The sequence below is a fragment of the Labeo rohita genome, unplaced genomic scaffold (assembly GCF_022985175.1).
Source record: "Labeo rohita strain BAU-BD-2019 unplaced genomic scaffold, IGBB_LRoh.1.0 scaffold_103, whole genome shotgun sequence".
NCBI lineage: Eukaryota > Metazoa > Chordata > Actinopteri > Cypriniformes > Cyprinidae > Labeo > Labeo rohita.
In genome coordinates, this window is record NW_026127153.1 from 24,455 (window position 1) to 52,362 (window position 27,908).

The following is a 27,908-nucleotide window of genomic DNA, read 5'->3' on the forward strand; positions in this document are numbered from 1 at the left end:
TGAGAGGGACCCAGCTGAAGTCCTGTGATCCTTGGGGAATGGAAAGACAAGGCCGCAAGGCCTGGCGCGTGCTTAGGGAAGTCCTGAAGAGTTCTAGCTCATCTTCTTAGGTTCTAAAAGAACCACTGACTGACTGAGGCGAGTCATGAAGATGAATTCAGGAGTTGAGTGGAAGTGTCTGGCTCTTTGTGGTCGAGAGCCACAGCTCTGTATGTTGGGGCCTGTCGGGCCCGCTGGGCATGCCCTGTGCCGGCGCCGGCTCCAGCTCCAGCTCCAGCTCCAGCTCCAGCTCCGGCTCCGGCTCCCTGTGAGTTCCTCCACATGGGCAGCAATCGGAAGACGTTGCAGACGAAGAAGACAGTGAAGAGGAAGAAGAAGAGAGATCGGTTGATGCCTTTAAGCTCTCTGGAGGCTGTGCCTCCAGGGGTCCACGAACCAATGGTAACTTTCACCTTTGGAGGGAAAGTTTACGACTCTTTGTCTGTGAGCATGGTATTTTGCATATGTAATTCGATTGGGTGTTGATGCAAAAACTACTAAGGTTTCTTAAAACACTAATATGTTGCATAGGTATCAACATCTAATTTACACCATCTTTTAGATCATCAAAATACGAATTCAAAGAAACCAAACATGACATAGGTGGATAATATGAATAGTCATCTATCATGATGCATGCATAAAACAGTAGAAAGACAAATACAAATACAACAGACAAAATTAAAATACAGTGCAGTAGTACTGTACACAATGACCTGGGCTATGTGTGATAGGAAGGTCAAAGAAAGTTTGTCAGTGAATGAATAGGGAAGAGTCCATTTCTATAGGCATTGTGTCTTTCCTATAGAGAAATGTAGTGTGCTCCGTTTGCATTCCTTGAAGCAATAAAACCTGTGATATCAGATGGTCACCCTGGCAACTAAGCCCTTTTGGGGTGTTAGTTGCTTTGGGGGGGTTGTCTTCAAAACTCCAGCGTATAGCTGGGTTGTTGGTTTTAAAGATTACTTGTTAAATGTAACAAATAACTGTATGTCTGATTGGTCCAGATGCTACATATGTTAAGAATGTGCTGCGGAGGTGCTTTCCCTTAACACCACAAAAACAGTTAACCTATCAAAATAAACCACGTAACATATTTAGTAAAGGCGTATCAGTTCACATTCTCCACCAGTCCTGTGTAAAGTATGGCAAGCAAAGTTATTTATTTATTTATGTATTTATTTATTTTAATATCGAGAGATGGCGGAGCACAACAATGCCGTCTAAAGTACTGCAGCTGCTCACTTAACCGATCTTACTCGTCTCAATCTGCTCAGTTTTGGTGATGTCAGTGCCCTAAATGATGTTACGGGCTATTTCACATCCAGAGATAACGGATCGGATGATGAAGTTACTAAAGAGGAGTCGTCCGATGACAGTCTGTTTTATGCACAGTGCGCGAACAGTTGCGCTGCGCTCGCTTTTACTACAAGGTAGGCTGCATTATTTACTAAACATAAAATGGGTGATCAACGGAAAACAAACATTAGTCTGTTTGTCTAATGATGCAGTAGCGCTCCTAACTTGACAGACAACTCTCGTTAAACCCATAAAGTGAAAGTGAAAGCCGTCTCACTTTAAAGCCGTTTTTCTCAAAATCCCATTCCTGAAAATCATTGCTATCAGCCAAACTAAGATAGCCATAACGTAGGTTATGTAAAAAATAAAAGTTTTGGAAAGGGGCCTGAACTCAGCTTTCATATGGTGTCAAAACCTAAAAAAGGTAAAATCTCACCATGTGTTGGGTTTTCCTAGATCGCATCACATATTTGCCATCTCTGGCAAAATACGACACCTCTCCAGCTGATGTCTGCAAACTGTCAAACATGGCGCATCCCTCTGCTTTCAAGTTTATTCCACATACCATCAAATGTTTCATTAGGTTTGACGCGTTTTCCCCTTCACACGCAACTGCTGTAAAACATTTTCTGCACGTTGCAGTGTCTGAATCATTTCTCGTGAAATATAGCCACACTTTAGAATGTTTCGTTTTTGGCATTTTAAGTTAGACGCGTTTAATGTAGCTAGCTAAGCTAACGGCAAACCACCTGCTGCAGTCAGAGCAAGTGTAACGATAGTTGCAGCATTCACACGCTTCTCGGATGGTCTCATTTCCAGACGATTTGTGCTTTTAATTCGAAATGTGAAAATGGATAGTAACTGCAAAGATGTCTTGGATTTCTATCATCAAAGCTTTCCGACGTTCACGTGAGTTTTCTCATTCAGTAAATAAATTTTCTGATCATTCTGACACCCCATGAATGCAGTATTTAAATTTAACTAGCGATCATGCATGTTGATGAATCAATGCTTCTACATCCGTGTCATAGCACCAGAAGACAAATATTTCAATCGACAGTTCAGGCATTTAAGTGGCATCGAAATGAGGCACCGAAATTCACGTTCTGATTCGGTCCGGTACATACCGGTCACATGGGTACCGGTGCCGTATTGGCACCGGGTTTCGGTACCCAACCCTAGTGTTGATGAGTTGTAATGTGCATTAACCTGTCATGCAGTATTTCCTGAGATTATTACTGTATATTTTGCATAATAAAATTATTATAAACTTCAATTATGACTTATTAATGCATTGTCCACAGGAAGCCTGTGGAGATCCTGTCAAATAAGTTACAGGTGGCCCCTTCAAATAAGTGTGAATTTCTGCTAACATTTTTGAATCCTTAGCAGTTTCTAACACATGCAAATTTCATTATCAGTGAGTGACACCTGTAACTTATTTGACAGGATCTCCACAGGCTTCCTGTGGACCATGCATTAACAAGATATAATTTGTGATGGCAATGATTTTATGAATAGTTACATTAACATGTTAATTATCACTAAAATGTGTGGGGGAAAATGACAGACAAGAAGTTTAAGTTGAAAAGGTCAACCCCCCTGACAAAGTGGTTGAGTCTGCTGAACAAATAGCTTTTTTTCAGTTTTAGAGGGGAGATGTTTTTGCAGGCCACATTGCTAGATAGAAAAGACTTAGTTGGTGTCATTACCACTTTAAGCTTTCCTCTTCTGGTTGGGTACTTTTTACGGGGGGTGGATGATGTCTTAGCAGTGCTCGGGTGGGCTTCGTTCGGGACCCTCCAGGGCGAACTCAAAGAGCCTGCGGCGCTCCGTTGCCTGCTGGGCAGACAAGTTTGTTACATAAAACTTGTCTGCCATCCTGACGTCGTGACACATGAATTTTGATATTTTGAGGCGGTCTTCGCTGGTGTGTGTGAACTTGGCCTGGAAAGACAGGGAAAGAGAAGAAAAAAAAAAAAAAAGCGCCATTCTGAATGCTACCAAACATTCGGTACAGCACACGGTGAACATAACATAACAGGTTAATGCACATTACAACTTATCAGTATTCATAATTAGCTTAAAAAATGGTCTGTCCACAGAAAGCCTGTAGAGGCCCCATCAAATAAGTTACATGTGGTCAAGTGACACGTGCAACTTATTTGACGGGGCCTCCACAGGCTTTCTGTGGAAAACGCATTAACAGATCAGAATTTATGATTTTGATTACTTTATTATGTAAAACATACAGTACTACACACAGGAAACACAGTGTGACAAGTTCACATACATGGTACAACTCATGGATGTAAAAAACAAATATTTTGCATCAGTCCCGTCCGGTAGCTGGTCTTTCAGGTGGAGGAATCTCCGCGCCCACCCATACTCCTCCTCCGTCAGGGCAATTTGGGCTGGGCCGGATGCTTGATTCATCTTGTGGCTGGTCACCTGTGGACACGCCAGAAAATACACAAGCCACTCAGAAGAGGCGACAAACAAATCAAGCGGAGGTATGAAAAGCAGGTCAGATGCTCACATTAACAAGATAAGCTTTTTGCGAGGTGGATTTCTGGGCCGCCAGCACCTCCTGGATTGTGATATTCTGAAACACTCCCCCTCTGTGGCCGTAAAGTGCCCATAAAACTGCCACTGCACTTTTTGCGTTGGGTCGTTTTCCAGGAGGGCTACGGACAGGAGAGAGCACAACATCAAGGCTCCGATCTACAGTCAACAGCAGGTAAGTACACCGAGTCAAAGCAAAAGTAAGACTACTTACTTAATAACTCCGGGATGGCCTGTGTCGCCTGGGTCCGGCACTTCAAGAGGGTGGATTTGCCGATTACCCGAACCTCCTTCTTGGCTCTCATCGAAGTCCGGTGCAGGGCAATGCTTCTCTTCAATGACTTGCGCAGACACAGAATTTCCCAGCAAAGGCCAATCAGGGCGTTTCTGGACAGGCGGCATGACGGCGGAGGGGTTTTAGACATGTAGCTCAAGAAAGTGCCCACATTCAGAACGTAGTGTTGTATGGTTGTTATTGTCATGTTCGCTTTGCGGAGGGAGCTGACCCAACTGCAAGAAGACAAATGGTCCCCGGTTAAAGGAACAATGCCCTATGATGCCACCGAGCCAAAAACAGGGAACACTACTCATATGTGTAACTTAGCGGTTTCGTTCAGAAAGCAAAAGTCTGAGAGCTTACCCTTGCCCTCGGCCATGAAGGCAATAAACTTCTTGATTCTACAGATCTGACATCCAACATTTTCCCTCAGTTCGGGGGGTGGGATCTGGCCCTAGATTGTGCCCCCTGTTTTCTTCCAGGATCTCGTCTGCACAACAAAAGACAAGAGGAAGAGCAATGGCACAGTTAACACAGCATTTTACAAAAGAAAAACATAATAAAGGCAAGAGAAGTGCCAGACTCACTGAGTACCGACACGTGATCGGGATACTGCGGGGGACTTTTCTCCCGTGGCTCCCGAGTACTGCTGGAGGGCTGTTCGTCGCTGGCAGAGGGCTCCTCAGCTCCATCTTTGGGCTGCTGTCTAGTCGAGGACTCACCGGGCGTGGTGGTCTGGACAGGAGCATCTAAGACCTCTTCCATGGAGGCGACATCCTCTTCTTCCGGCCCAAGAGAGGAGAGGAGCGGAGCTTTCGTGCAACATGACCCACGTGGACAGCGCCCAAAGGGGTCGACTCCTCTTAAGGATCCGGTAGCGCCTAGTGACGTTCTTCAAACTCTCAGTGAGAATGTCTACCTGCTTGTTGAGGTCCACCACCTGGGATCTGAGGAATTCTTTTTGACGCTTACAGCCTGGGTTGCTGCACTCCTCTTCCTCTAGCTCCTCTTGGTCAGGTGGTACGTTGGGGTCCTCTAGGTGCTGGTGCTCCTCCAGGTCCAGGGTGGAAACCATTGGGACGGCTGGGTTGGAGGCCCTTAGGGCAGTCAGCTTGCTGATGACCACTCGCCTTTTGCATTGGAGGACTGCGTTGACCTGCACCACTGCTGAGATTTCGCTGTGGGTGTGAATATGGCGGTCAAGTCGGTTACAAAACCTGCCACATCCCACAATCGGGCAGCTGCCTGGCCGGGCGTTGATGCGGCCCGACTCGATGGCCAGCAGCAGTCTCCTCTCCTCCTTGTTTTCTGCCTTGTGGGTGAGAACAAGGTGCTGGCTGAGACATACATCTGCAAGCACAGTGGACATGTCTCCATAGGCATCTTGACAATCAAAATTAGCACACAAGAGCACGGGCTAGGAGATGTGAAGACGTTCTTGAACTGGGCTTGAATGACAGGGTCCTTCACACATGGTTTGGAAAGACTTGGAATGGAAATGGAATGCATTTTAAAGTAATTTACTCTACACTTACCTGAAAATGGTAAGGCTGTTCGTTTCCAAAAATTTTGGAGGACGCCGCCCCCCCTTAGGAGGTTCTGCAGCCGGAGCTGCCACCTCCTGGTCAGACAAGATCTCTGGAGTAGACTCGTGGACAGACGAGACTGTGAGATCAAGAATGGACGTTGCCTCCTTGGGAGGTTCTACAGCGTACGCCGACACCTCTGGAGGCATTGGCACAAATTCGTGGACAGGAGAGGCCTCTGGCACAGACTCGTGGACAGACGAAGCCACTGGAGCAGACTTGTGGTCAGACAAGGCCTCTGGAGTGGACTCATGGATAGACGAGGACTAGTGCAGGACTGTAGTGTGCAGTGTGTAGCCCACACGCTCAAAATGGCGACCACCATTACAGGCAGCACAGTAGACAGTGGGATGCCTGCCGGGCTTGAAGGTGTGGAGACTTTGAGGTTAGAGAGCGTCAGCTCTGGAGGGTTAGCTGAGACATGACGAGGCTCTAGTTGAACAGCTGTGACGTGATGTGGCTTTGGAAGGTCAGAGGGGACCTGGCGAGGCTATGGCATGACGGCCGTGGCTTGGCGTGGCTCTACAATAGTAGCCATGTCATGAAGAGGCTCTGTTAGGAGCACAGCTGTGTCTTGACTTGATTCAGGAAGGTCTGCCATGACTTGACTTGACTCAGGGAGGTCTGCCGTGACTTGACTTGACTTGACTTAGGGAGGTCTGTCGTGACTTGACTTGACTCGTGAAGAACAGCTGTGACTTGACCTGGCTCATGAAGACCAGCTGTGACTTGACTTGATTCAGGAACAACAGCTGTGACTTGGCTTGACTCAGGAACAACAGCTGTAACTTGGCTTGACTCATGAAGAACAGCTGTGACTTGACTTGGCACTGAAAGTGCAGCTCTGACTTGACACCGGAGGATCAGCCATCACTTGACTTGCTTTGAGTATGGCAGACATGATGGGATGACATTCGGATGAGATGATTTTGGAATGATGAGGGTCAGGCGTGTCAGCCATCTTGGCCGGAGACTCAGATGGGGCAGATCTTGTGAACAGGCTTGGGGATGGCGGCCATCTTGTGAGCTGGCTTTAGGGGGGCGGCCATGACAGGTGCAGACTCTGGAAGGGCGGCCATGCTGTGAGCAGGCCCTGAAGAGGACGAGACAGGTACAGGCTGTAGCTTGGCAGACGTGACGAGTGCAGGCCTTGGCTTGGCAGATGTGACGAGTGCAGGCCTTGGCTTGGCAGACATGACGTGAGTAGACTGTGGTATGGGGGTTACTGCAGGATTGCGGGGTCCCTCGTCTGCAATCCCAACAGTAAAAGGTGAGCCACTTAAACAGAGTGCAAAGTATATGTACTGTTCAAGTGTCCAATGAATTTACCCTCCAGGTAGGCAGGAACGCATGGGTTCATTTAATCCATGGTGAAAAATGTCCTTAAGCGCCACATCATTAAAGCCTACTTAGTGACAGAGTTTACAGAAGTCCATGACATAATCTTCAATGGGCCGGTTACCTTGGCGGAGATGACAAATGCTGGATCCATGGTTGATCTGTGTTCCAAAAGCTGCTGGATCTGTGGGTGGCGAAGTATTCTGTAACGCGACTCGTCTGAAGCGTGAATAGATCCAATTGCGAGCTTTATTTAATAGAAAGTAGTCAGACAGGCAAAGTCAATCTCCAACAAACAGTGATATCCAAGGCAAGAAAAGAGCGTAATCCAATAAACAGGCAGAAGGGTCAAAAATACCAGTGGGCAGTCCAAAGTAACAAATGAAACAAAACAATGAAAAATAACCAAAAAACAAGACAATGACAATGGCATGAAACAAAGAAACAATACTTCGCAACCTCCTCTTTGGCATGGCCCTCCTTATATGGCTGCCAAACAGGAAGTAACCATAGAAGCAGCAGAGGGAGCGGTAACAGTCAGTCCATGGGTAAGGGCTCCCTCTGCTGGCGTGGACAATAAGGCCGTTTCACCGTAAAATAACATCTGAATCATTTTTGAACTGGTTCATTAAAACAATCTATCCGAAAGAACCTTTTCGTGGAAACGAATCAGACTTCTAATCACTATTACTGAGCAAGGCTGCATCCTCAAACTCAAACAAGCTCAGTACCGACTTTTTTTCAATCAGTTTATTTTCGTGAATCAATGTTCAGTGACGTTTGATGACAGCAGCCAAGATATGCAGCCTTCGTATGATGCTGCCTTTCATTTGAGAGTTGAACTGAAAGCGGCTATGAATGTGGAGTCGATTCCCCTTGATGGGATCTATTCCAACCTTTGGAATCGACTTTCAATTCCCAACGCCTCGGAATCGATTCTTTTTTTAATCAACTCCCAGCCCTAGAAAATGGAGTGCATTTTAAAATAATTTACACCACACATACCTAAAAGTGGAGTGCAGTCTAAAGTAAGTCATGTATAAAATCATACATTTATGAATAATGACTTATTAATGCATTATCCACAGACCGTCAAATAAGTTACGGGTGGTCAAGCATTCACAGGCTTTCTGTGGACAAACCTTTTTCAAGGTAAATATGAGTATTGATGAGTTGTTGTGTACATTAACCTGTCATGCAGTGTTTCCTGAGTGTATTTGCTGTATATTTTACGTAATAAAATTATTATTAACTTCAATTATGACTTATTAAGGCATTGTCCACAGACAGCCTGTGGAGGTCCTGTCAAATAAGTTACGGGTGTCAGCCAGTGAACAGCCCGTGAAGTTTCCATTGAATAAATTGCACGTGGGATGTTGGGTATACAGGGGACCTTGGAATTCGGTACGGCGTTAGCCCAGGGGCCCCCGAGCTGGGGATTTGAGAGTTCTGGATCGCTCCTGGATCGCTTCTGCAGTTCAGCAAACTTTTCACATTGGAGCACTCGAGTTCATTCAAGAGGGTCCCTGTGGCCCGATTTGAAGTGCCGTTAACGTTTTTGTACGAGATGCTGCACACGGGACATCTGACATCATATAGCTTGACCCGTTCCCTGGCTAAGCGCAACATAATTTTCCTCTCGTCAGGGTTGAACATGTTGTGCTGCGACCTCAGGTAATGCCTCAAGTGGGCAACCTTTGCAGGGCACAGGGGGCATTTTAGCTGCATCTTAAAAATAGAATAGCAATACAAATAAAATTAGTTAGCTTTGAATGTCTACAAACATGCACAACTTTCAAAATAATTGCAGTTTTAAAAGCTTGAAAATAATTTAAAGAACAAATATATATTTCATTTGAAACTCCAGCACCTTTAACTTATTTGATTGGACCTCCTCAGGCTTTATGTGGACAGGCCATTTTTGAGCTAATTATGAATGTTGTAATGTATATGAACTTGTCACACTGTGTTTCCTGTGTGTAGTACACCATGTTTTACATAATGAATTAATTATAATCATAAATTATGACCTATTAATGCATTGTCCACATGTCACTTGACCACCTGTAACTTATCTGATGGGTCCAACACAGGCTTTTCATGGACAATGCATTAATAAGTCCTATTTTATTGATTATTGTACTAAATAAAACATACAGGACACTGCATAGTAAGTGCCTAATGCATATCCTAACACATTAGCATTCATAGTTAGCTTATAAAAATGTCTGTCCACCAAATACCTGTGTAGGCCTTGTCAAATAAGTTACATGCGTCACCTGGCATGAACAATCATGCACAACTCTTAAAATTAGAGAGTTTAATATACCTTGTATTTGGGATGAAAAAAATTTAAAGATTTAAAACTTGAAAATATTTTAAAGATGAAAATATATTTTATTTGACACTCAAGCACAACTCTTAAAATAAGGCTGTTTAATTTACCTTATATTTGCTATAAAAAATTCTCTGTGACCTCACTTGCTGCCTGTGCACTAGAGGCCCCAAACTTCACGTGCTGGTAGCCTAGGGGCCCCCAAATACCATATTGAGCGGACAAGCATCTACCACGTCTGGATCATACCGAACCGCTGAAACGCATACTTAGGAACAATGTAGAAACTTGAAACTTTGGATCTCACCTCGGGGCCCCCTCAGCTACCCTCGTATCGAATCACGAGGATCTGCGACCTTTCAAAGCCAAGTTAAAGTTATGTTCCACTTTGACAAAAAAAACAGGTGTTTAGAGGACGATAAGGCACCTCATGGCCGCACCCGCACAGTCGTCTAAACACGATAGTCACACCGTGAGTGTATGTGATGAAGAGTATGATGGAAGACGTGTTTAGCGCTCCGTGGCATTGAGGAAGACTATGGTGATGTTTAGGTGGTTAGGAGTCAAATAGGCGCTTTGTGGCACTGAGGAAGAGGAACAGGTGGTCAGGGGGCTCCACAGGCTCTTCGTGGCCACGCAGCGCGTGGGTGCCCCTAGAGGCGTCTGTACAGAGCCAATGGTCCATTCTGAAGACTTACCAGTGTTTTTGTAAAACGTCCACGTCACCATTAGAACAAGTGGCTCGTGTCGTCCACAAAGTGAGCGCGATCCCTCGCTCCAACTATTCGTCCAATGGCAAGTTATTTGAACTAAAAAATTCCCACCAACTACCTAGATTCCCTTACATTAATTTCTCACCTTTCTGTGACTGCACAAACATTTAAAGTTCAAGCTGATTTGTATAACGCTTTTCAGGATACAAATCGTTATGAAGTAGCTTTACAGAAACTTAAAGTTTCTACAATATATTTAGTAGTGTCATGCTCATGGTCTGTCGTTGTGTTTCTTTTTCTTACCATGTGCTCCCTGTGACCTAGTTTCTCCCTTGTCTAATTAGTCATTCCATTCACCAGTGATCCCGTAATTACCTCGTTTAGTTGTGTATTTATAGTGTGGTCTGTCCTTTTGCTTTTTGGCTAGTGTTGAATGTCAATCTGTGTGCTATGTGTGTTCCTGCCTGTGGTTTTCTATTTGGGTTATTGAGTTATTAAATTATTGTTGTGTTTGATATATCAACATCTCCTCGTTCATTGCTCCTTCACAGCAGTGAAAGTGTGACAAGTAGTAGCTTACTAGTGGTGACTATATCAAGTTAATGTACATATGGCAGAGATGTATAGTACAAATCAGTTAATGACGTAATCCAATAGACGATGAACGCTTTTAACAGTAATGACTATATGTTGCAATCAAACTGATAGCAAAAAAAATTGGTCATTGTAGATGTTGTTTCAGAGTTGGCATCATCTCTTTAGTGTACCCATGGGTCAACTACAAATAAAAAGGTAGTAAAAGAGGGGAAAGAAATTCAAAGTGACAGGCCAAGTATAAGCCTTAGTGCTTCAGAAATTCATATTTGTGAGATTTCACAAGCGTACACGTGCAACCATGGGTCACCCAGACATCACGAAGTAGAGAAAGAGTAAAACTAATTCAAAGTGACTGGTTAAGTATGAGCCTTAGTTCTTCAGAAATTCATATTTGTGAGATATTTTTATTTATTTATTTATTTATTTCACCTTTCTGTGACTGCACAAGCATGCAAGTGTTCTCATGGATTACCCCGAAATCAGAAAGTAGTGAAACAGCAAATCAAATACAAAGTGGCCATTTAAGTATGAGCCTTAGTCACAGAAATCAGTTAATTCTCAGCACATAGAGACCCTTTCTCATAGATATCATACTATAGAGACTGTGTCTGTTTCCTGAACTACAAAATACAAAAATCGCCCAAACCACTTTAAGAGTAACAATATAATTGATGTTCAACAAATAAAAAAATGTATATAATACAGAGAAAGAAATAATAAAGCTTGTCTGATCAAATATCAGGTCCCTTTATATGAAAGCTCTTTTTGTAAATGATATGATCATGTATCATTACCTAGATGTGCTCTGTTTGACAGAAACCTGGCTAAAACCAAATTTATTACATTTGTTTAAATGAGTCTACCCCCCAAGATTACTGTCATAAACATGAGCCGTGTCCAGAAGGTAAGGGAGGGGGTGTAGCTACAATTTACAGCAATATTTTCAGTATTTCTTACAGAATGGGCTTCAAGTATAACTTGTTTGAAGTAATGGTGCTTCATATAACATCATCCAGAGAAAAGAAAGTGTTAATGATAAATCCTGTGATTTTTGTACTGACTACTGCATACAGGCCCAAGGGCACCATATAGACTTTATTAAAAGATTTTGCCAATTTTTCTATTCAAGTTAGTGCTGGCTGCAGATAAAGTCTTAATTGTAGGTGATTTTAATATCCATTTTGATAATGAAAAAGATGCTTCGGATATAGATATTCTAAACTCTATTGGGGTTAAAAAACACGTGTCAGGGCCTAGTCGTTGTCGAAATCATACTCTAGATTTAATACTGTCACATGGAATTGATGTTAACGGCGTTGAAATTCTGCAACAAAGCGTTGATATCTCAGATCATTATCTAGTCTTGTGTATACTCCAGATAACTAAAGCTGCAAATTTAACTCCTTGTTAAAAGTATGGTAAAACTATCATGTCTACCACGAAAGAATGATTGAGTAATCTTCCTGATTTATCTAAAATCCTCAGCATATCCACAGCTCAGAAAAACTTGATGATGTAATAGAAACTATAGACTCTCTCTTTTCTAGCAACAGGCATTGACATTTTCCAACAGCAGAGCAGTAATGACTTTATGAACTACTTTACTTCCAAGATCGATACTATTAGAACGAAAATTGTAACCATGCATCCATCAGTTACAGTATCACATCAGATAGTGTGCTGTAGATCTCCTGAGGAACAATTCCACTCTCCAATTCTCTACTATAGGAGAGCAAGAATTGTATAAACTTGTTAAGTCATCTAAAACAACAACATGTATGTTAGACCTTATTCCACCTAATCTACTAAAAGAGGTGCTTCCAGAAGTCATAGGTCCTCTTCTGAATATTATTAATTTGTCATTGTCATTAGGATAAGTCCCCAAAACCTTCAAACTGGCTGTTTTTAAGCCTCTCATTAAAAAAAACACAACTTGACCCCAACAAATTCATTACAGGCCAATCTCGAACCTTGCCTTTCTGTCAAAGATACAAAAAAAGGTAGTATCCTCACAATTATGTTCCTTCTTACAGAAAAATGGTATCTGTGAGGATTTAGACCATATTATAGTACTGAAACTGCTCTCATTGGAGTTACAAATGACTTGCTTATATCATTCGATCGTGGTTGTATCTCTCTGTTAGTGCTACTGCGTTGCATTTGACCACAACATTCTTTTGAATAGACTCGAAAATTATGTTGGCATTAGTGTATATAGTGGCCCAGCGAAATACCATTTTGATGTACTGAATGTGTAGTTGTTATAAAAAAAAAAAAAAACTGGATGATGAGTAATTTCTTACTGCTAAATTCTGAAAAAATAGAGGTGCTAATTATCAGACCTAAAACCTCTGCATGTAATAACCTAAAACACTGTCTAATACTCGATGACTGTTCTGTCAATTCTTTGTCGTCAGTTAGGAACCTAAGTGTGTTATTTGATAGCAATCTTTCTTTCGAAAGCCATATTCCTAACATTTGCAAAACTGCATTTTTTCATCTCAAAAAAAATATCAAAATTATGACCTATGCTCTCAATGTGAAATGCAGAAAAGTTAATTCATGCGTTCATGACCTGAAGGTTAGATTATTGTAATGCTTTATTGGGTGGTTGTTCAGTACGCTTAACAAACAAACTTCAGCTGGTCCAAAATGCAGCAGCTAGAGTTCTTACTAGAACCAGAAAGTATGACCAAAAGTTGGAGAAGGCAGCAGAAAGATAATTACAATGCAAGGGAATCAACTGAATTTAATGATTTATATATAGAGTCACACAAAGCTTAAAACTAGAAAACTTTCAGTACAATGTTTTATTTATACAACTCATGGGGCAGAATGTTCTTGAATGTTTCTGTATGTAATGCAAACGCCCATATATAACAAGTGATAATGCCGGGAAAATTTCAGGCCGGGAAGTCTCACACTCATCCAGGCCATCCCATACACCCACAACAAATTCTGAAACTGTGAACAACCCTATTTTTTGGTATGGCCATCACATTTAAATACATGTTTAAAACATAAGGCTAGGGCAAAATAAGAAAAAGGCTCTCTTTTGAACTGCACCTTCACTTCCATTTTCCTTTTTCAGTCTCTTCATTTTCCATGATATCTCTCTGCAGCTCACTTTGTGTGTTTGTTTTTTTCACTAATTTTCTTCTACCTGTCACTTTTCCCATCAGCCATTTAATGTTATTAGCAGAACTGTCTCCAACTTGCAAAACAACCACCTCATTATATTCTATTTGCAGTAACAATTTTATTTAAGCTATTTAAAGTATCACAACATGACCAAGTATCTTGAAATGGCTAAAATACTATAGATTTAACAAAACCGTATTTTCTAAATTGGCTAAATGTCAAAAGTAAAAGTAAAATAGTGATTACATCATGACAGTATCTTTACAGAAAAAAATCCTAATACTGAACATGTTATTGCATTATCATGAGTCATTGTTATTGCATGAGTCATATTTTTCTCTTACCAAAATTAACCATGGTTTATTACAGTAAAAGTATAGTAGCCATGTTTGTTTTTTTGGCGGATTGATTACAATCTGTTTTAATTTACTACAATAGTTTTATTACACGTCTCATTGTTAGACTAACCATATATGGATAGGGTACTGAAAGGTTCAAGCTACTTATACAAGAGGAAGTGATACCGAACATCCAGGGGAACCCGATTAGATGCCTTGGGAAGTGGTATGATGATTCCCTGTCAGACAAGAACAGCATCTCCAACACTGGAAAACAAGTTGAAGAATGGCTGAAGAAGATTGATAAGTCTGGCCTGCCTGGAAAATACAAGTGCTGGATATACCAACATGGCCTGCTTCCGAGACTCATGTGGCTTCTCACTGTATATGAGGTGCTTCTATCAACTGTTGAAGAAATGGAGAGGAAGTTCAACAAGCACCTTAGAAGATGGTTGGGAATACCCCCAAGCTTTACATCCTTGGGGCTTTACATAAGATCAGGCCAGCTCCAGCTTCCCCTGTCATCAGTGGTGGAGGAGTTTAAAGTCGCCAAGTGCAGACTGTCCCTGATATATAGGGACTCTCGAGACCAACTCACCAGGGAAGCAGGGGTCAGAACAAGATCTGGCTGTAAGTGGGGCGCCAGCACTGCAATTGACCTGGCGGAATGTTCTCTTAGGACCAAAGAAATCATTGGAAACCCTTGTACTGGAAGACAGGGATTAGGAACAGCCCATTTCCAGCAGTGGTCAAAGTCCAGCCCTAGGGAGAAGAGAATTATGATTCTGGATGAAGTCCGAAACCTTGAAGAAGAAGGGAGAAGAGCAAAATCCATTGAGCTCATAACTCAAGGCGCATGGACGAGGTGGAACCTCCCTAAGAGAACAATCACATGGAGCGAACTGTGGCGGCTGGAGCCCTTCTGTATATCCTTTCTACTCAGAGCAGTGTATGACACCTTACCAACCCCAGTTAACTTGCACAGGTGGGGGAGGAGGGAGGACCCATTGTGCAGGTTATGTGGTGGGAAAGGAACAATGGCGCATATTCTGTCTGGGTGTAAGATCGCATTGACACAGGGGAGGTACAGGTGGCGCCATGATAAGGTGTTGGCAGTGCTCGCGGACATCCTGGAGAAGGAAAGGGGGAAGAGACGACCAGCCAAAGTAAGACCACTGCTGAGTACCATCGCCTTTGTGAAAGAGGGCCAAAGACCTATCGTCCACAGCCAAGCCAGACAAAATCTCCTGCAGTCAGCCCAGGAATGGGAGATGGAGGTTGACCTCGGGAGGAGACTCCACTTCCCTGAGGCAGTACTATCCACAACTCTAAGGCCTGACATTATTATGTGGTCTTATGAGGGAAAGAGGATCATCCTGGTGGAGCTGACGGTACCGTGGGAGGAGGGCTGTGAGGAAGCTGCAGAGAGAAAAAATGGTAAATACCAGCAACTTGTCCAAGACTGCTGGGACAAGGGGTGGACAACATGGCTGATGACTGTGGAAGTTGGTTGTCGAGGATTCCCAGCCCAATCTGCGTGGAATCTGATGACAAAGGTTGGACTGAGAGGCCACTTGAGGAAAGCAGCCGTTCGTAGGCTGGGAGAAGCAGCAGAGAGAGCCTCCTGTTGGCTCTGGCATAAGAGAGAGGGCATAAGCTGGAAGCCTGGTGGAGAGGGGCAGTGACCTGGCCAGTCACTGCTGACCCGCCAACTGGAGGGTGTTGTGGTTAAGGGTCGAAACACCCAGTGAAGGCTGGAGACCACCTGACGACCTCTCTTCCAGGCCAAGGCTTCATCCATTAGAAATGGGTGTATATTAGCATTGTAGATGTATTATACAACTGTTTGCTAAATTACTACTGTAACTTATTACAGATAATAATGATGTCATTTAGCATAGAGTACTTTGAGTGATTATAGTATTTTAGTTTAGTTTCATTTCTAGTAGCTGTAGTTTTGTCTTTACTTAGTTAAGCATTAAACTGCTAGCAACTCTTAGCAACCTGTTTACAGGTGAAACTGACCTGCACTTGAAGTCCTGAACAGGTCAGTAGTTTAGCCTCTATGATCAACCCGGGCGCTTCCACTCCATTCGCAAGTCACTTGCAATGATAAGTTAAGTAAGACTAACGGATCCATGATTTATTAGAGATTTGTTATCGAATGGTGATTAGTGTTGGGGAGTAACTAGTTACATGTAACGGAATTACGTAATTTAATTACAAAATAAATGTAACTGTAATTAGTTACAGTTACTGAGAAAAAATGTGCAATTAAATTACAATTACTTTTGAAAATGTTTATGATTACAAACGAGGTTACATTTACATTTTTTTCACACACACATACAGATTTAATTTACTTCTTTCATAAATTGCATTCACTGCTCTAAAATGAGACACCAATGTTTCAGGAGTTTAGGACACAGGATATGACACATGCTTATTCGATAACTGTTTTATTTCCTATGTGGGTTTATGCATATGCTTTATTTGTTAAAAATGATTTATGTTTTCCAAGCCATTGTTAGATACTAGTGTTTCCTGTCATAACCATGCAAACTTTCGATTTTAAAACCAGTATCATAGCTATTAAACAATTTCATCTTACGATTTTAAATCTGTATTTAACCTCAGAATTATTTCAAAATAAAGCTAATAACACAGACTCATCCAGACAACTTAAGTTGGCACTATATGCTTGATAGTTTTTCTTGGTGGAAGCTTTGCGTTTGGTTAGCTAATAAAATATTAAATCTTAATTCAAAATTATGTGTATAATTTCTTAATTCTGTCATCCACTAATAAGTGGGATAATGAACATCCAGCCAGCTTTTTTTTTTTTTTTTTTTTTTTGCAAAATGAAGATTATCCCTTTCTTATTATAATGCTAATTCAAGTGATGAAGGATTTTGAAAGTCACAATAATCAGTGTGTTACAGAGTGCTACTGTAGGGTTAACTCTGCCTAGTTTAAATGTTTCAAAGAGTCTTAACAGTTGAGGATATTAGAAATTTAGAAAAGTAATCAAAAAGTAATCAAATGCAATACGTTTCATTACTTTAATAACGTAATTAAATCACTACTTATTACATTTTAAAAAGGGTAACTTGTAATCTGTAACCTATTACATTTCCAAAGTAACTTTCCCAGCACTAATGGTGATCCACCAAATGATGATTAAAACTAATGAGCCTGGTTTGAAAATGTAAGAAGTACAGATATTTGTGAAAAAATGTAAGGAGTAAAAGTAAAAAGTAGTCAGAAAAATAAGTAGTGAAGTAAAGTACTGATACCAGAAAAATCTACTTAAGTACAACAACGAAGTATTTGTACTTAGTTCCCATCTCTGGTGAGAAGGCCATCATCTCATCTGGCCACCATCTCAGCCTGGAAATGCTGGCTTTGTTTTGTGCACTGAAACACTTCCTTCCAGACCTGTGTTGCCATCTTGTTCTTGTCAGCACAGACAAAATGTTGGTGGTCTCCTACATCTACCGCCAGGGGGGTCTGCGGTCACACTCACTATACAGGTTGACACACCAAAACCTCCTGTGGGCTTAGGGAAAACTCCTCTTACTCAGAACATTTTACATCCCTGGGCACCTGAATCAGGTAGCAGACATCCTGTTGAGACAGGGGCTGAGGCTCAGTGAATGGAGGCTCCACCCTGGTGGAGCAGGCAAAGACTGACTTTTAAACCGAGTATGTCTTCTGTAAAGATTATAGGCTTTTACTTGCCAGCAAACAAGTCTGCGGTTCCCTTTTTATGGGGCCCACTTAGGGCTAGCCTAAGAGTCCCCTGTGGGCTGCCAGTGCAGGACAAGTGCATCACTTTAGTTGGAACAAGATGGCGATTTACATTTTTTAAAACTCTCCATCTACAAAATGATGAATAAAGAATGTGCATCGTGTTTTTGCTTTTTTCTGTTTTTATTCAACTTGTGAAGGTGATGTAAACTGCATCATTATAGATTCTATGGTAATTATATAATATAATATTTTGTATATGCAACTTATGTAGTTTTATTGTACATTACAAAAAAATAATAAATTTATTTATTTCAACAAATTCACCATCAATACAGACACTGCATATCTATTGTCTTTGGCTGCGTCCATTGAATCCAATTTTTTCACTGACACGCCCCCAACTCAGAAACTTGAAGAATTTGCTGCGTGTTGTAGAACTGCCAATAGCTGATCGGTTAACTTCACAACTTGAAGTGGGTCAAAATAACCATGTTCTTTTCTTGTCATTTATTTTCTTTGTTCAGGTAATGTGTGCTTACAACTTAATTTCAATTGTAAGTAAACAATTACCATACAAACAACTGATAAATACTGAAAATAACTTCAATACAGAATAAAGTTGATGCAATGTTACAATACTACAGCTAAATAAATTCACATTCACAAAATCCTTTAAAATCACATTGCCTAGGTTAAGAAAATACATAATCTGTTAAAGAATTAGACTTTTTTTACACCAAAGTTGAACAATCTTTTGTCTTATCTCTTTGGTTTGTAAACCATATACTAAGGGATTTAATCCTGGTGGTACAATGTGGAACATTATACTAGCTAGTTTCCTGCTGTCAGAGTATTCAGGAAAACGATGAAGAAAAATAAAAACTGCTCCAGAAATAAACATGATTAAATAAACAGCTAAATGAGTGCTGCAGGTTTTTATGGCTTTGCTGTTCAATGCTTTGTTTTTGCTGGTTATACATACAGCAGCAATCTTTACATATGTTATGACTATAGATACTGCTGACAGACTGAGTGCAATCACAGTGTAAATAATTCCAAATATATTGTTAATAACCACGTTTTCACAGGACAGTTTAAACAGTGAAGCATTGTCACAGAAAGGGTTTTCAATTTTATACCTACAGTGAGACAGACGCACAGTTAGACCTATCATAATTGTCACCAGAAGAAATGCCAGGCACCAAGCAAATGCTGATAGTTTAATAACCATTTTATTGGTCATTATGGCTGTGTATCGCAGTGGATTGCATATAGCCACATATCTGTCAAAGGCCATGATCATCAGCACATAATGACATGCTGCTGTAAATACATGCACAAAATAAGCTTGAATAATACAATCCACATATGATATATAGCGCTCTGAAGCTTCCTTTAAAATGTCCTGTAGTAAGCGTGGCATAATGACAGTGGTTCCTATTATATCATTCACTGGCAAGTTACAGAACAGAAAATGCATAGGATCATGCAGATTCTTCTCTGTTGAGATCAGAACTATAAGTCCAATGTTTGATACCATTGCAAAGACATAAGCCAAGAGAAGCACAATGAAAACAGGCTGAGATGACTGTGGTGTTACTTTTAGTCCCTCTACGAGGAGAATGCTGTGTCTGAATGTCAGGTTGTCCATTTGTTTCTGTACACAAAATCTGCAAACAGAATAACAAACACAATATTAATTATGTATAATCTTAAACATATCACAACATATTTAACATATCACAACATATTGCTTTGAGTAAAATGCATGTGACAAAAAAATAGCATTTCCTAATTTTATTTATATATAGTACTTTCATGTCCATAATCGTGTAAGCTACCTACTGTTTTTAAAGTGTTTTTTTTTTTTTTTTTTTTTTTTTTAGGAGTTACAGTATATTGCTAAATATATATTTTCTGTGTTTAATAAAATGAAAAAAAAAAGAAGAAAAGAAATAAAAAGTAGTCCTTACAGATAACCAGCTCTATCAGTATTCAGTTTTACTTTATAAAGGTAACCACAGCATCTTGCCTCACTCTGCGTAAGATTCTCCCTATAATGTTCTCAAAACAGTTTAATGGCCTTGCCTTGTGTTGTTTATATTGGATTGTCTGACACTGTTATCACTCCACTGGGAAAAAAACAATATATAGCATTTGTTGCTAAGAGCAGTAAGGCTGTTGATTGAGTATTTTATGTAGTAACAAGTGAACTGCTTCAATGCTGCGATATGATTTGTGATCGCAATGATACCTAATTCTTTCGAAATTTTGGACAAAAAAAAAAAAAAAACAAAACAAAACAAAAAAAAAAAAAAAAAAAAAAAAAAAAAAAACTAACAAAACAAACAAACAAACAAAAACTTAGAACAAGGTAGTTGTTTTACAGATGCACAGATAAAAAATCTTTATATTAAGAGGTAGTAGCCAGTTCTATCAGTATTAGGTTTTCCTTGGTAAATTTAACAATGATTTAAAGGGCTCACACTACAGTTTTTGTTCCATTTATCAGAATTAAAAGTACAGAAACAGCTGTATTCATTATTTTTTGTTATACTATGGGGCTTTTGAATGCTTGATTCTGACTGGGTGAAAAACATTCTAAGGTATGCAATTATTTTGAGGAAAATGCAGTAGGTCCAGGCGGGGATTGACTGCTTTGCAGTTTAAAACCAGTCCTGGGCATGGAGGACCAATGTTCTGCAGATAATATGATGTTAAAAATTAAAAAAGTTAAAGTTTAAAAATTTGGATTCATTAATAGATATGCACAAAGCTGTGAAGAAAGCGACGTATTTAATGAAAACTTTTAATCCACTGAAAAATAAGAAGCAATATTAAGTCACAGATGCATTTTTTTTTTTTTTAATTCCTGTTATTTTTATTATTATTCTTGAAATAAGTTATAATTACCTTTGTGGTTTATCAATGATTTGCAGTCTCTGAAAAAGAAAAGTTCTATTAATTATGAATGACATCACACATACAGTAGTCAAAATTTGAAGTGGATCAAAACTTTTCATCAAAGTTGTCCTAAAACAAAAACAATACCTGTACTTGTCTTAGGGCAACTTTGATTAACTTTTTTGATCCACTTCAAATGTTGACTACTGTATATCATATGTAACAATATTTAATAAGAGTTCTAACACAGTGTCTACACCGGACAAAATACAATATTATAATCAGCGATGCTATCTACAGTGAATAAGGCGTGATGCAACACAACAAATCCCAGACAGTAAACTTGCATTCTATTTATGATAAACTGACACAAAGTTCTTTAACGGTCGCTTTGTCACATCTTGCATAGACAGACTTTAGCTGTTGTGGTGCGGCTTGACACGACAGCTATTGCGTCTGTTGTAGACATGGTGTAAGTGTGTGTAGCTTGGGTATAGAGAATGGGAATCTATGCTATTTTGCCTTACATTCTGGGTATACATTACAAATCACCAGAGGAAAAAAAAAAAATACTATTTACGTTAATATTTTTAAGAGTTTCTTGCTCTTTATTAAAATAGATTGACTAATATTTGAAACCCTTGTGTTAATAAAGTTTGTGGTCAGATTTTTTTGTTTTTTTTTTGTTTTTAATGTTTTTGAAAAACGGCTCTTATATTTTCCAAGAAAACAATATTTATTTGATCATAAATAAAAACAGTAATGTTGTGAAATATTACAATTTAAAATAATTGTTTTCTATGTGAATATATTGTGAAATGTAATTTATGTTTTTGCAAAGTATGATTTCTAAAGGATGATGTGACACTGAAGACTGGAGTGATGATGTTGAAAATTCAACTTATCACTTTTTAAAACATTGAAATAATAATAATAAAAAAAAAACAGTTATTTTAAAATTGTAATTTCACAATATTACAGTTTTACTGTATTTTAATCAAGTAAATGCAGCAGTTGTGGCCATAAAATACTTTTAAACAAATCTGTGTCAGGGTTTGTCGCAGCAGTTTACTAGGGAAAGAGACCTAGATGCAGTATGATCAAGTGAGTGGGGTTTATTGACAAGACAAGGATATACAGGGCTGATGTGAGAGTCCAAACAATAGGAAAGGGCAGTCTGCTGGAGAACGGGGGGACTGGCGAAATCAGACCTGGACCATGCTTGGCTGGAGAACAAAGGGATAGAGCAACACCAGTCAATGAGAACACTGGAGGTCAGGCAGCAGCTTGAGAAACCTGGGCTTGATACTTTGAGCTGTAGTGGAACCAGTCCAGTCAGAGCAGCCAGGGGAGAATCAGCAGTATGTTTGCGTGACATACAAAACAAGCAGCAAAATAAGACTGCGCACTATGACTAGGAGGAGGGGAATAGACAAATGGATTCAAACTGCAGAAAGCAGCTAAGCAAAAGAATGAACCAAAGTGGCAAACACTAAAACTCTATAACTGAAATAATAACTGGGAAAAGACTAAATCAAAATAAAGAAAGCAACCAAACTAGAGGCTTGAGAAAACAAGAACAAAAATAAAGACATGGACTAATCTAGAGCAAAATAGCAAAAGCCAAAAAAACCTAATAAACTACAAAAGAACTAAAAACAAAGCTAGACTGACAGGGAGAGAATTTAACACTACTAATACAACTAGTTAACTAACAAGTAATTCCATTTACACACAAGGAATTACACCATTTCCATCTCACATTGATTCACTTCAAGAGGCCTTTATTAAAGAACTCCACTTCCAGAACAACAATTTACAAATAATTTACTCATCCCCTTGTCATCAAAGATGTTCATGTCTTTCTTTCTTCAGTTGTAAAGAACTTTTTCTACATATAATGGACTGGTATGGTGGCCCGATTTTTGAACTTCCAAAAGGCAGTTTAAATGCGGCTTCAAACAATCCCAAATGTGCTTGTAAACGATCCCAGCTGAGGAAGAAGGGTCTTATTGTTACATGTCTTCTTGTGTTTCTGGTTTTTGGACTGTTCTGTTTTGGTCTCTCCCATTGTCTCCCCCTGTTGTTCTGCTGACTTTGGTTTCTCCCTTATTATTGTCGACACCTGTGATTGTCATTAGTCTGTCCCTTTATAAGTCGTTTGTCCCTCAGTCTCTTTGTGTCGTCTTAACATTATGTTCAGTTGTGAGTTCCTTGTATTGCTACTTAAGGTTATTAAATACATTCTTTGAGTTATTTCGGGTTCTTCGAGTTTCACTCTGGCTCCTCATCTCCAAGCAACCATAACAGAAGACGACACCAAAACAATGACGGCTGAGGAACGGCTGTGGAATTTGTGGCAGGGCGGTCGAGAGTTGGAATGGTATGTGGCGGATTTCATTGAACTGTATCATCTGGTGAGCTGGCCCGACGCCTCCTTCGGCATCGTGTTTTTGTTGGGGCTGGACAAAGATACCATCCGATGCGATCTCCCTGTTCACGATTACCCGCTGATTGATTTGATCAATATCATTCTTTATTTACACTGCTCTAATTTCGAGATAGAACAAATAGAGAATGCTAGTCAGATGCATCGTCCAGCCCCCTCAGAAGCACGCCACATCGCGCCAGCTCACTCGAAGCTAAGAACCTCCACATACCGCTCCAACGGCTCAGACTGCCTGCCATGCCCCGAACGCCCTAAATTCCCTGTCATCATCCAAAGCTCCACTGCTGTCCTCAGCCCGATGCGGCCGGTCTCATCCCCACATTCTCGTCTACCGACCGCAGCCCAACGCTCAGCCAAGTCAGAGTCAGCACCCAAGATGGCTGCCGCCAAATCAGAGTCAGCACCCAAGATGGATGCCACCAAGTCAGCGTCAGCACGCAAGATGGATGCCACCAAGTCAGCGTCAGCACGCAAGATGGCTGCCACGCCAGAGCCTGTCGCAAAGATGGCCGCCACGCCAGAGCCTGTCGCAAAGATGGCCGCCACGCCAGAGCCTGCACCCAAGATGGCCGCCATGCTAGAACCAGTCCACATCAAGTCTGCTGCTCCAGAATTAGCTTACGCCACGTCAACCAAGCCAATGCCCGTTAACATCATGTCACAGATGTTGTTCCTGCTAAGTCAAGTCACATTGCAGCTGAGGTTCATGCAACAGGTCAAGTCGCAGCTGTTCCTTCAGAACCAAGTCAAGTCACAGCAGCACTTCCTGAGTCAAGTCAAGACACAGCGGTTCTTCCTGGGTCAAGACAAGACACAGCTGCACATCCTGAGTCAAGCAAGGATACAGGTTTACACCCCCAGTCACGTCAAGACACTACAGCACTTCCTGAATCCCATCAAGCCACAACTGTTCCACTAAAGCCATGTCAAGTCACTGTCGATCTCCAGGAGTCAAGTCAAGTTGCAGCTGCGTTTCCTGAATCAAGCCAAGTTTCCGAGTCGGTTCAAGTTGCAGCTGCGTTTCTCGAGTCTAGTCAAGTTGCAGCTGCGTTTCCTGAATCAAGTCAAGGTTCCAAGTCAAGTCAAGTTGCAGCTGCGTTTCCTGAATCAAGTCAAGGTTCCGAGTCAAGTCAAGTTGCAGCTGCGTTTCCAGAATCAAGTCAAGGTTCCGAGTCAAGTCAAGTTGCAACTGTGTTTCCCGAATCAAGTCAAGTTGCAGCTGCGTTTCCAGAATCAAGTCAAGGTTCCGAGTCAAGTCAAGTTGCAGATGTGTTTCCCGAATCAAGTCAAGTTGCAGCTGTGTTTCCTGAATCAAGTCAAGGTTCTGGGTCAAGTCAAGTTGCAGCTGTGTTTCCTGAATCAAGTTAAGGTTCTGGGTCAAGTCAAGTTGCAGCTGCATTTCCTGAATCAAGTCAAGGTTCAGAGTCAAGTCAAGTTGCAACTGTGTTTCCCGAATCAAGTCAAGTTGCAGATGTGTTTCCCGAATCAAGTCAAGTTGCAGCTGTGTTTCCTGAATCAAGTCAACGTTCCGAATCAAGTCAAGTTGCAGCTGCGTTTCATGAATCAAGTCAAGTTTCCGAGTCAAGTCAAGTTGCAGCTGCGTTTCCTGAATCAAGGTTCCGAGTCAAGTCAAGTTGCCGCTGTATTTCCTGAGTCAGGCCAAGTCAGAGCTGTCGTCCCTGAGTTCCCGGCCAAGAAGGCCGCCGTTCCTGAGTCCCCGGCCAAGATGGCCGCCGTTCCTGAGTCTCCGGCCAGGATGGCCGCCGTTCCTGAGTCTCCGGCCAAGATGGCCGCCATTCCTGAGTCCCCGGCCAAGATGGCCACCAAGCCTGAATCTCCAGCCAAGATTACAATAATGAACATTATGGACATGGCAATCCCAGTGGAGTTCACGGCTCCAATTCTCTCCCCTGATCTGCCCAGCCTTCCAGAGCCTCCGCTGGTTCCGCCCAGCCTTCCAGAGCCTCCGCTGGTTCCGCCCAGCCTTCCTGAACCTCCGCTGGTTCCGCTGAGCCTTCCAGAGCGCCCTACAGGGCCCGTAGCCGCAGGGGCCGGGTCGAATGCTGAGGACAAGGCCGTGGAGGCATACCCGCCATGGCCTCACGAACTGTTTATACGGCCATGGTCTCCTGAACTCCCTGATCCGCTATGGCATCATGAACTGTCTGTCTGGCCATGGCCTCCTGAACTCCCTAATCTGCCATGGCCTCATGAACTGTCTACCCGACCATGGCCTCCTGAACTCCCTGATCCGCCATGGCCTCATGAACTGTCAACCCGGCCATGGCCTCCTGAACTCCCTGATCCGCCATGGCCTCATGAACTGTCTGCCCGGCCATGGCCTCCTGAACTCCCCGATCCGCCATGGCTCCCTGATCCGCCCTGGAGGCTTTCCCTGACTACCACGTTCCTGTCCCGTATCAGCCTCCAGGGCGCCCACCCTCCCTCCCTCCCTCCCTCCCCGGTAGCATTGTTACGGCGCGAGACGCGCCTACCGGGAGGGGTTTGTTATGTTACATGTCGTCTTGTGTTTCTGGTTTTTGGACTGTTCTGTTTTGGTCTCTCCCATTGTCTCCCCCTGTTGTTCTGTTGACTTTGGTTTCTCCCTTATTATTGTCGACACCTGTGATTGTCATTAGTCTCTCCCTTTATAAGTCGTTTGTCCCTCAGTCTCTTTGTGTCGTCTTAACATTATGTTCAGTTGTGAGTTCCTTGTATTGCTACTTAAGGTTATTAAATACATTGTTTGAGTTATTTTGGGTTCCTCGAGTTTCACTCTGGCTCCTCATCTCCAGCAACCATAACACTTATCTAGTGAAACGATCGATTATTATTATTATTATTATTATTTTATTTTAAAAAATACAATTTATATACTTTTTAATGCCAAATGTTTGTCTTGTCTTATTCTGCCTGGACTGTTTTTGTTCCGGTTCGTGACAGTTAGGGTATGTTGAAAAACTCCCATTTCATGTTCTCCCTCAACTTCGAAATCGTCCTATATCCCTGTTTTACCTTTTTTGTTAAGGGTGTTTGATCTTCTTTGCATGTTCAAATTGCAAAGACTGGGTCGGAACTTCTGCAGCGATGTAGAATGAATTTGAAATGATTTTTGAAGTTGAGGGAGAAAATACGATTAGAGTTTTTCAATAACAGATCGTTTTGCTAGATAAGACCCTTCTTCCTCGGCTAGGATTGTTTACAACCGCATTTGAGATCATTTGAAGCCGCATTTAAACTGCTTTTCAGATGTTTAAAATCGTGGCACCATACCAGTCCATTATATGGAGAAAAATGCAGAAATGTTTTCCTCAAAAAAACATTTTTTTTTATGACTGAAGAAAGAAAGACATGAACATCTTGGATGACAAGGGGGTGAGTACATTATATGTGAATCTTTGTTTTGGAAGTGGACTTCTCTTTTAACCCCCGCCATCTGGAGCACTTTTTTTTTTTATGGTGGATGGACGCAGTTTATTGTACTTCTATTGGACTTTTGAATATCACCTATTCACTGCCATTATAATGCTTGTAAGGGCCTAAGCTTTTTTTTTTTTTTTTTTTTTTTTTAAATATAACACTGATTGTATTCGTCTGAGAGAAGAAAGTCATATGTACCTTGGATGGCTTGAAGGTGAGTAAATCAGGTGGTAATTTTCATGCTTGGGTGAACTGTCCCTTTAAAAAGTTAATGGGATAGAAATATGCATTAAAGCTAAACATTTAAAAATCACAAATGTTGTGCAACATAATTATTTTATCCTACACTTACAAAGCTTCAAAAATAAAGTTGTTGATAAAGAACCACTTCCTCAAAAGATACAGCATTGAACACTTGAAAAAAGTTTCAAATAGTAGGTTAGTTTATATTACATCTTTAATCAGCATCAAAAACACTAAAAACACTAACAATACAACAATCCGTGACATAAACTGGGAAAGTCCGGGGCTTTATAGGAAGCCTGATTGGTCACGGGGCTGACGCAATCAGTGCGGTGGCGGATGGGAGATGCAGTCCGAAGTGCAACGTAACAGTCAGAGTGAAATGGAAAGGTGAGAGTGACATCTGGTGGTGAGCAGTCCGCAAAGTACCGACCAGATTCGTGACATAGCCCCCCCCCCAAGGAGCGGCTTCCAGACGCTCGAAGGAAACAACAGTCCAGGGGAGCGATGGGGCGGGAGCGAGACAGGGCGAGGGTTGGAGGGCCAGGTCCATGTGGAGGGCCCGGTGATTGAGGCAGGGCCGACAGAGCAGGTGCCTTCCAGGGCAGAGCCGGAGGCGGAGCAGGAGGCGCCGGAGCCCTCCAGGGCGGAGCAGGAGGCGCAGGAGCCCTCCAGGGCGGAGCAGGAGGCGCAGGAGCCCTCCAGGGCGGAACCGGAGGCGGAGCAGGAGGCGCAGGAGCCCTCCAGGGCGGAGCCGGAGGCGGAGCAGGAGGCACCGGAGCCCTCCAGGGTGGAGCCGGAGGCGCAGGAGCCCTCCAGGGCGGAGCCGGAGGCGCAGGAGCCCTCCAGGGCGGAACAGGGACTTGCGTCATGGGCTGGGACCTGGGGAGAGCAGGGATAGAGGAGACAAA

General features: G+C 41.8%; 2 protein-coding genes across 2 annotated transcripts; one reads left to right on the top strand and one right to left on the bottom strand.

The window, feature by feature from the left end:
* The first annotated feature begins 6,077 nt into the window (after nt 1–6,077).
* Nucleotides 6,078–16,066, top strand: LOC127157300 (uncharacterized). The gene is made up of 2 exons (XM_051100530.1): nt 6,078–6,161; nt 14,372–16,066. The coding sequence occupies exons 1-2, from the start codon at nt 6,078–6,080 to the stop codon at nt 15,911–15,913; spliced, it is 1,626 nt and encodes a 541-aa protein (XP_050956487.1). The 3' UTR covers nt 15,914–16,066.
* Nucleotides 16,067–18,153: 2,087 nt separating this feature from the next.
* On the bottom strand, nt 18,154–19,632 carry LOC127157291 (olfactory receptor 146). Its single transcript, XM_051100522.1, has 2 exons — nt 18,717–19,632; nt 18,154–18,155 (listed from the first exon to the last, which is right to left on the bottom strand). Coding segments are annotated over exons 1-2 (918 nt in total).
* Nucleotides 19,633–27,908: the final 8,276 nt, after the last annotated feature.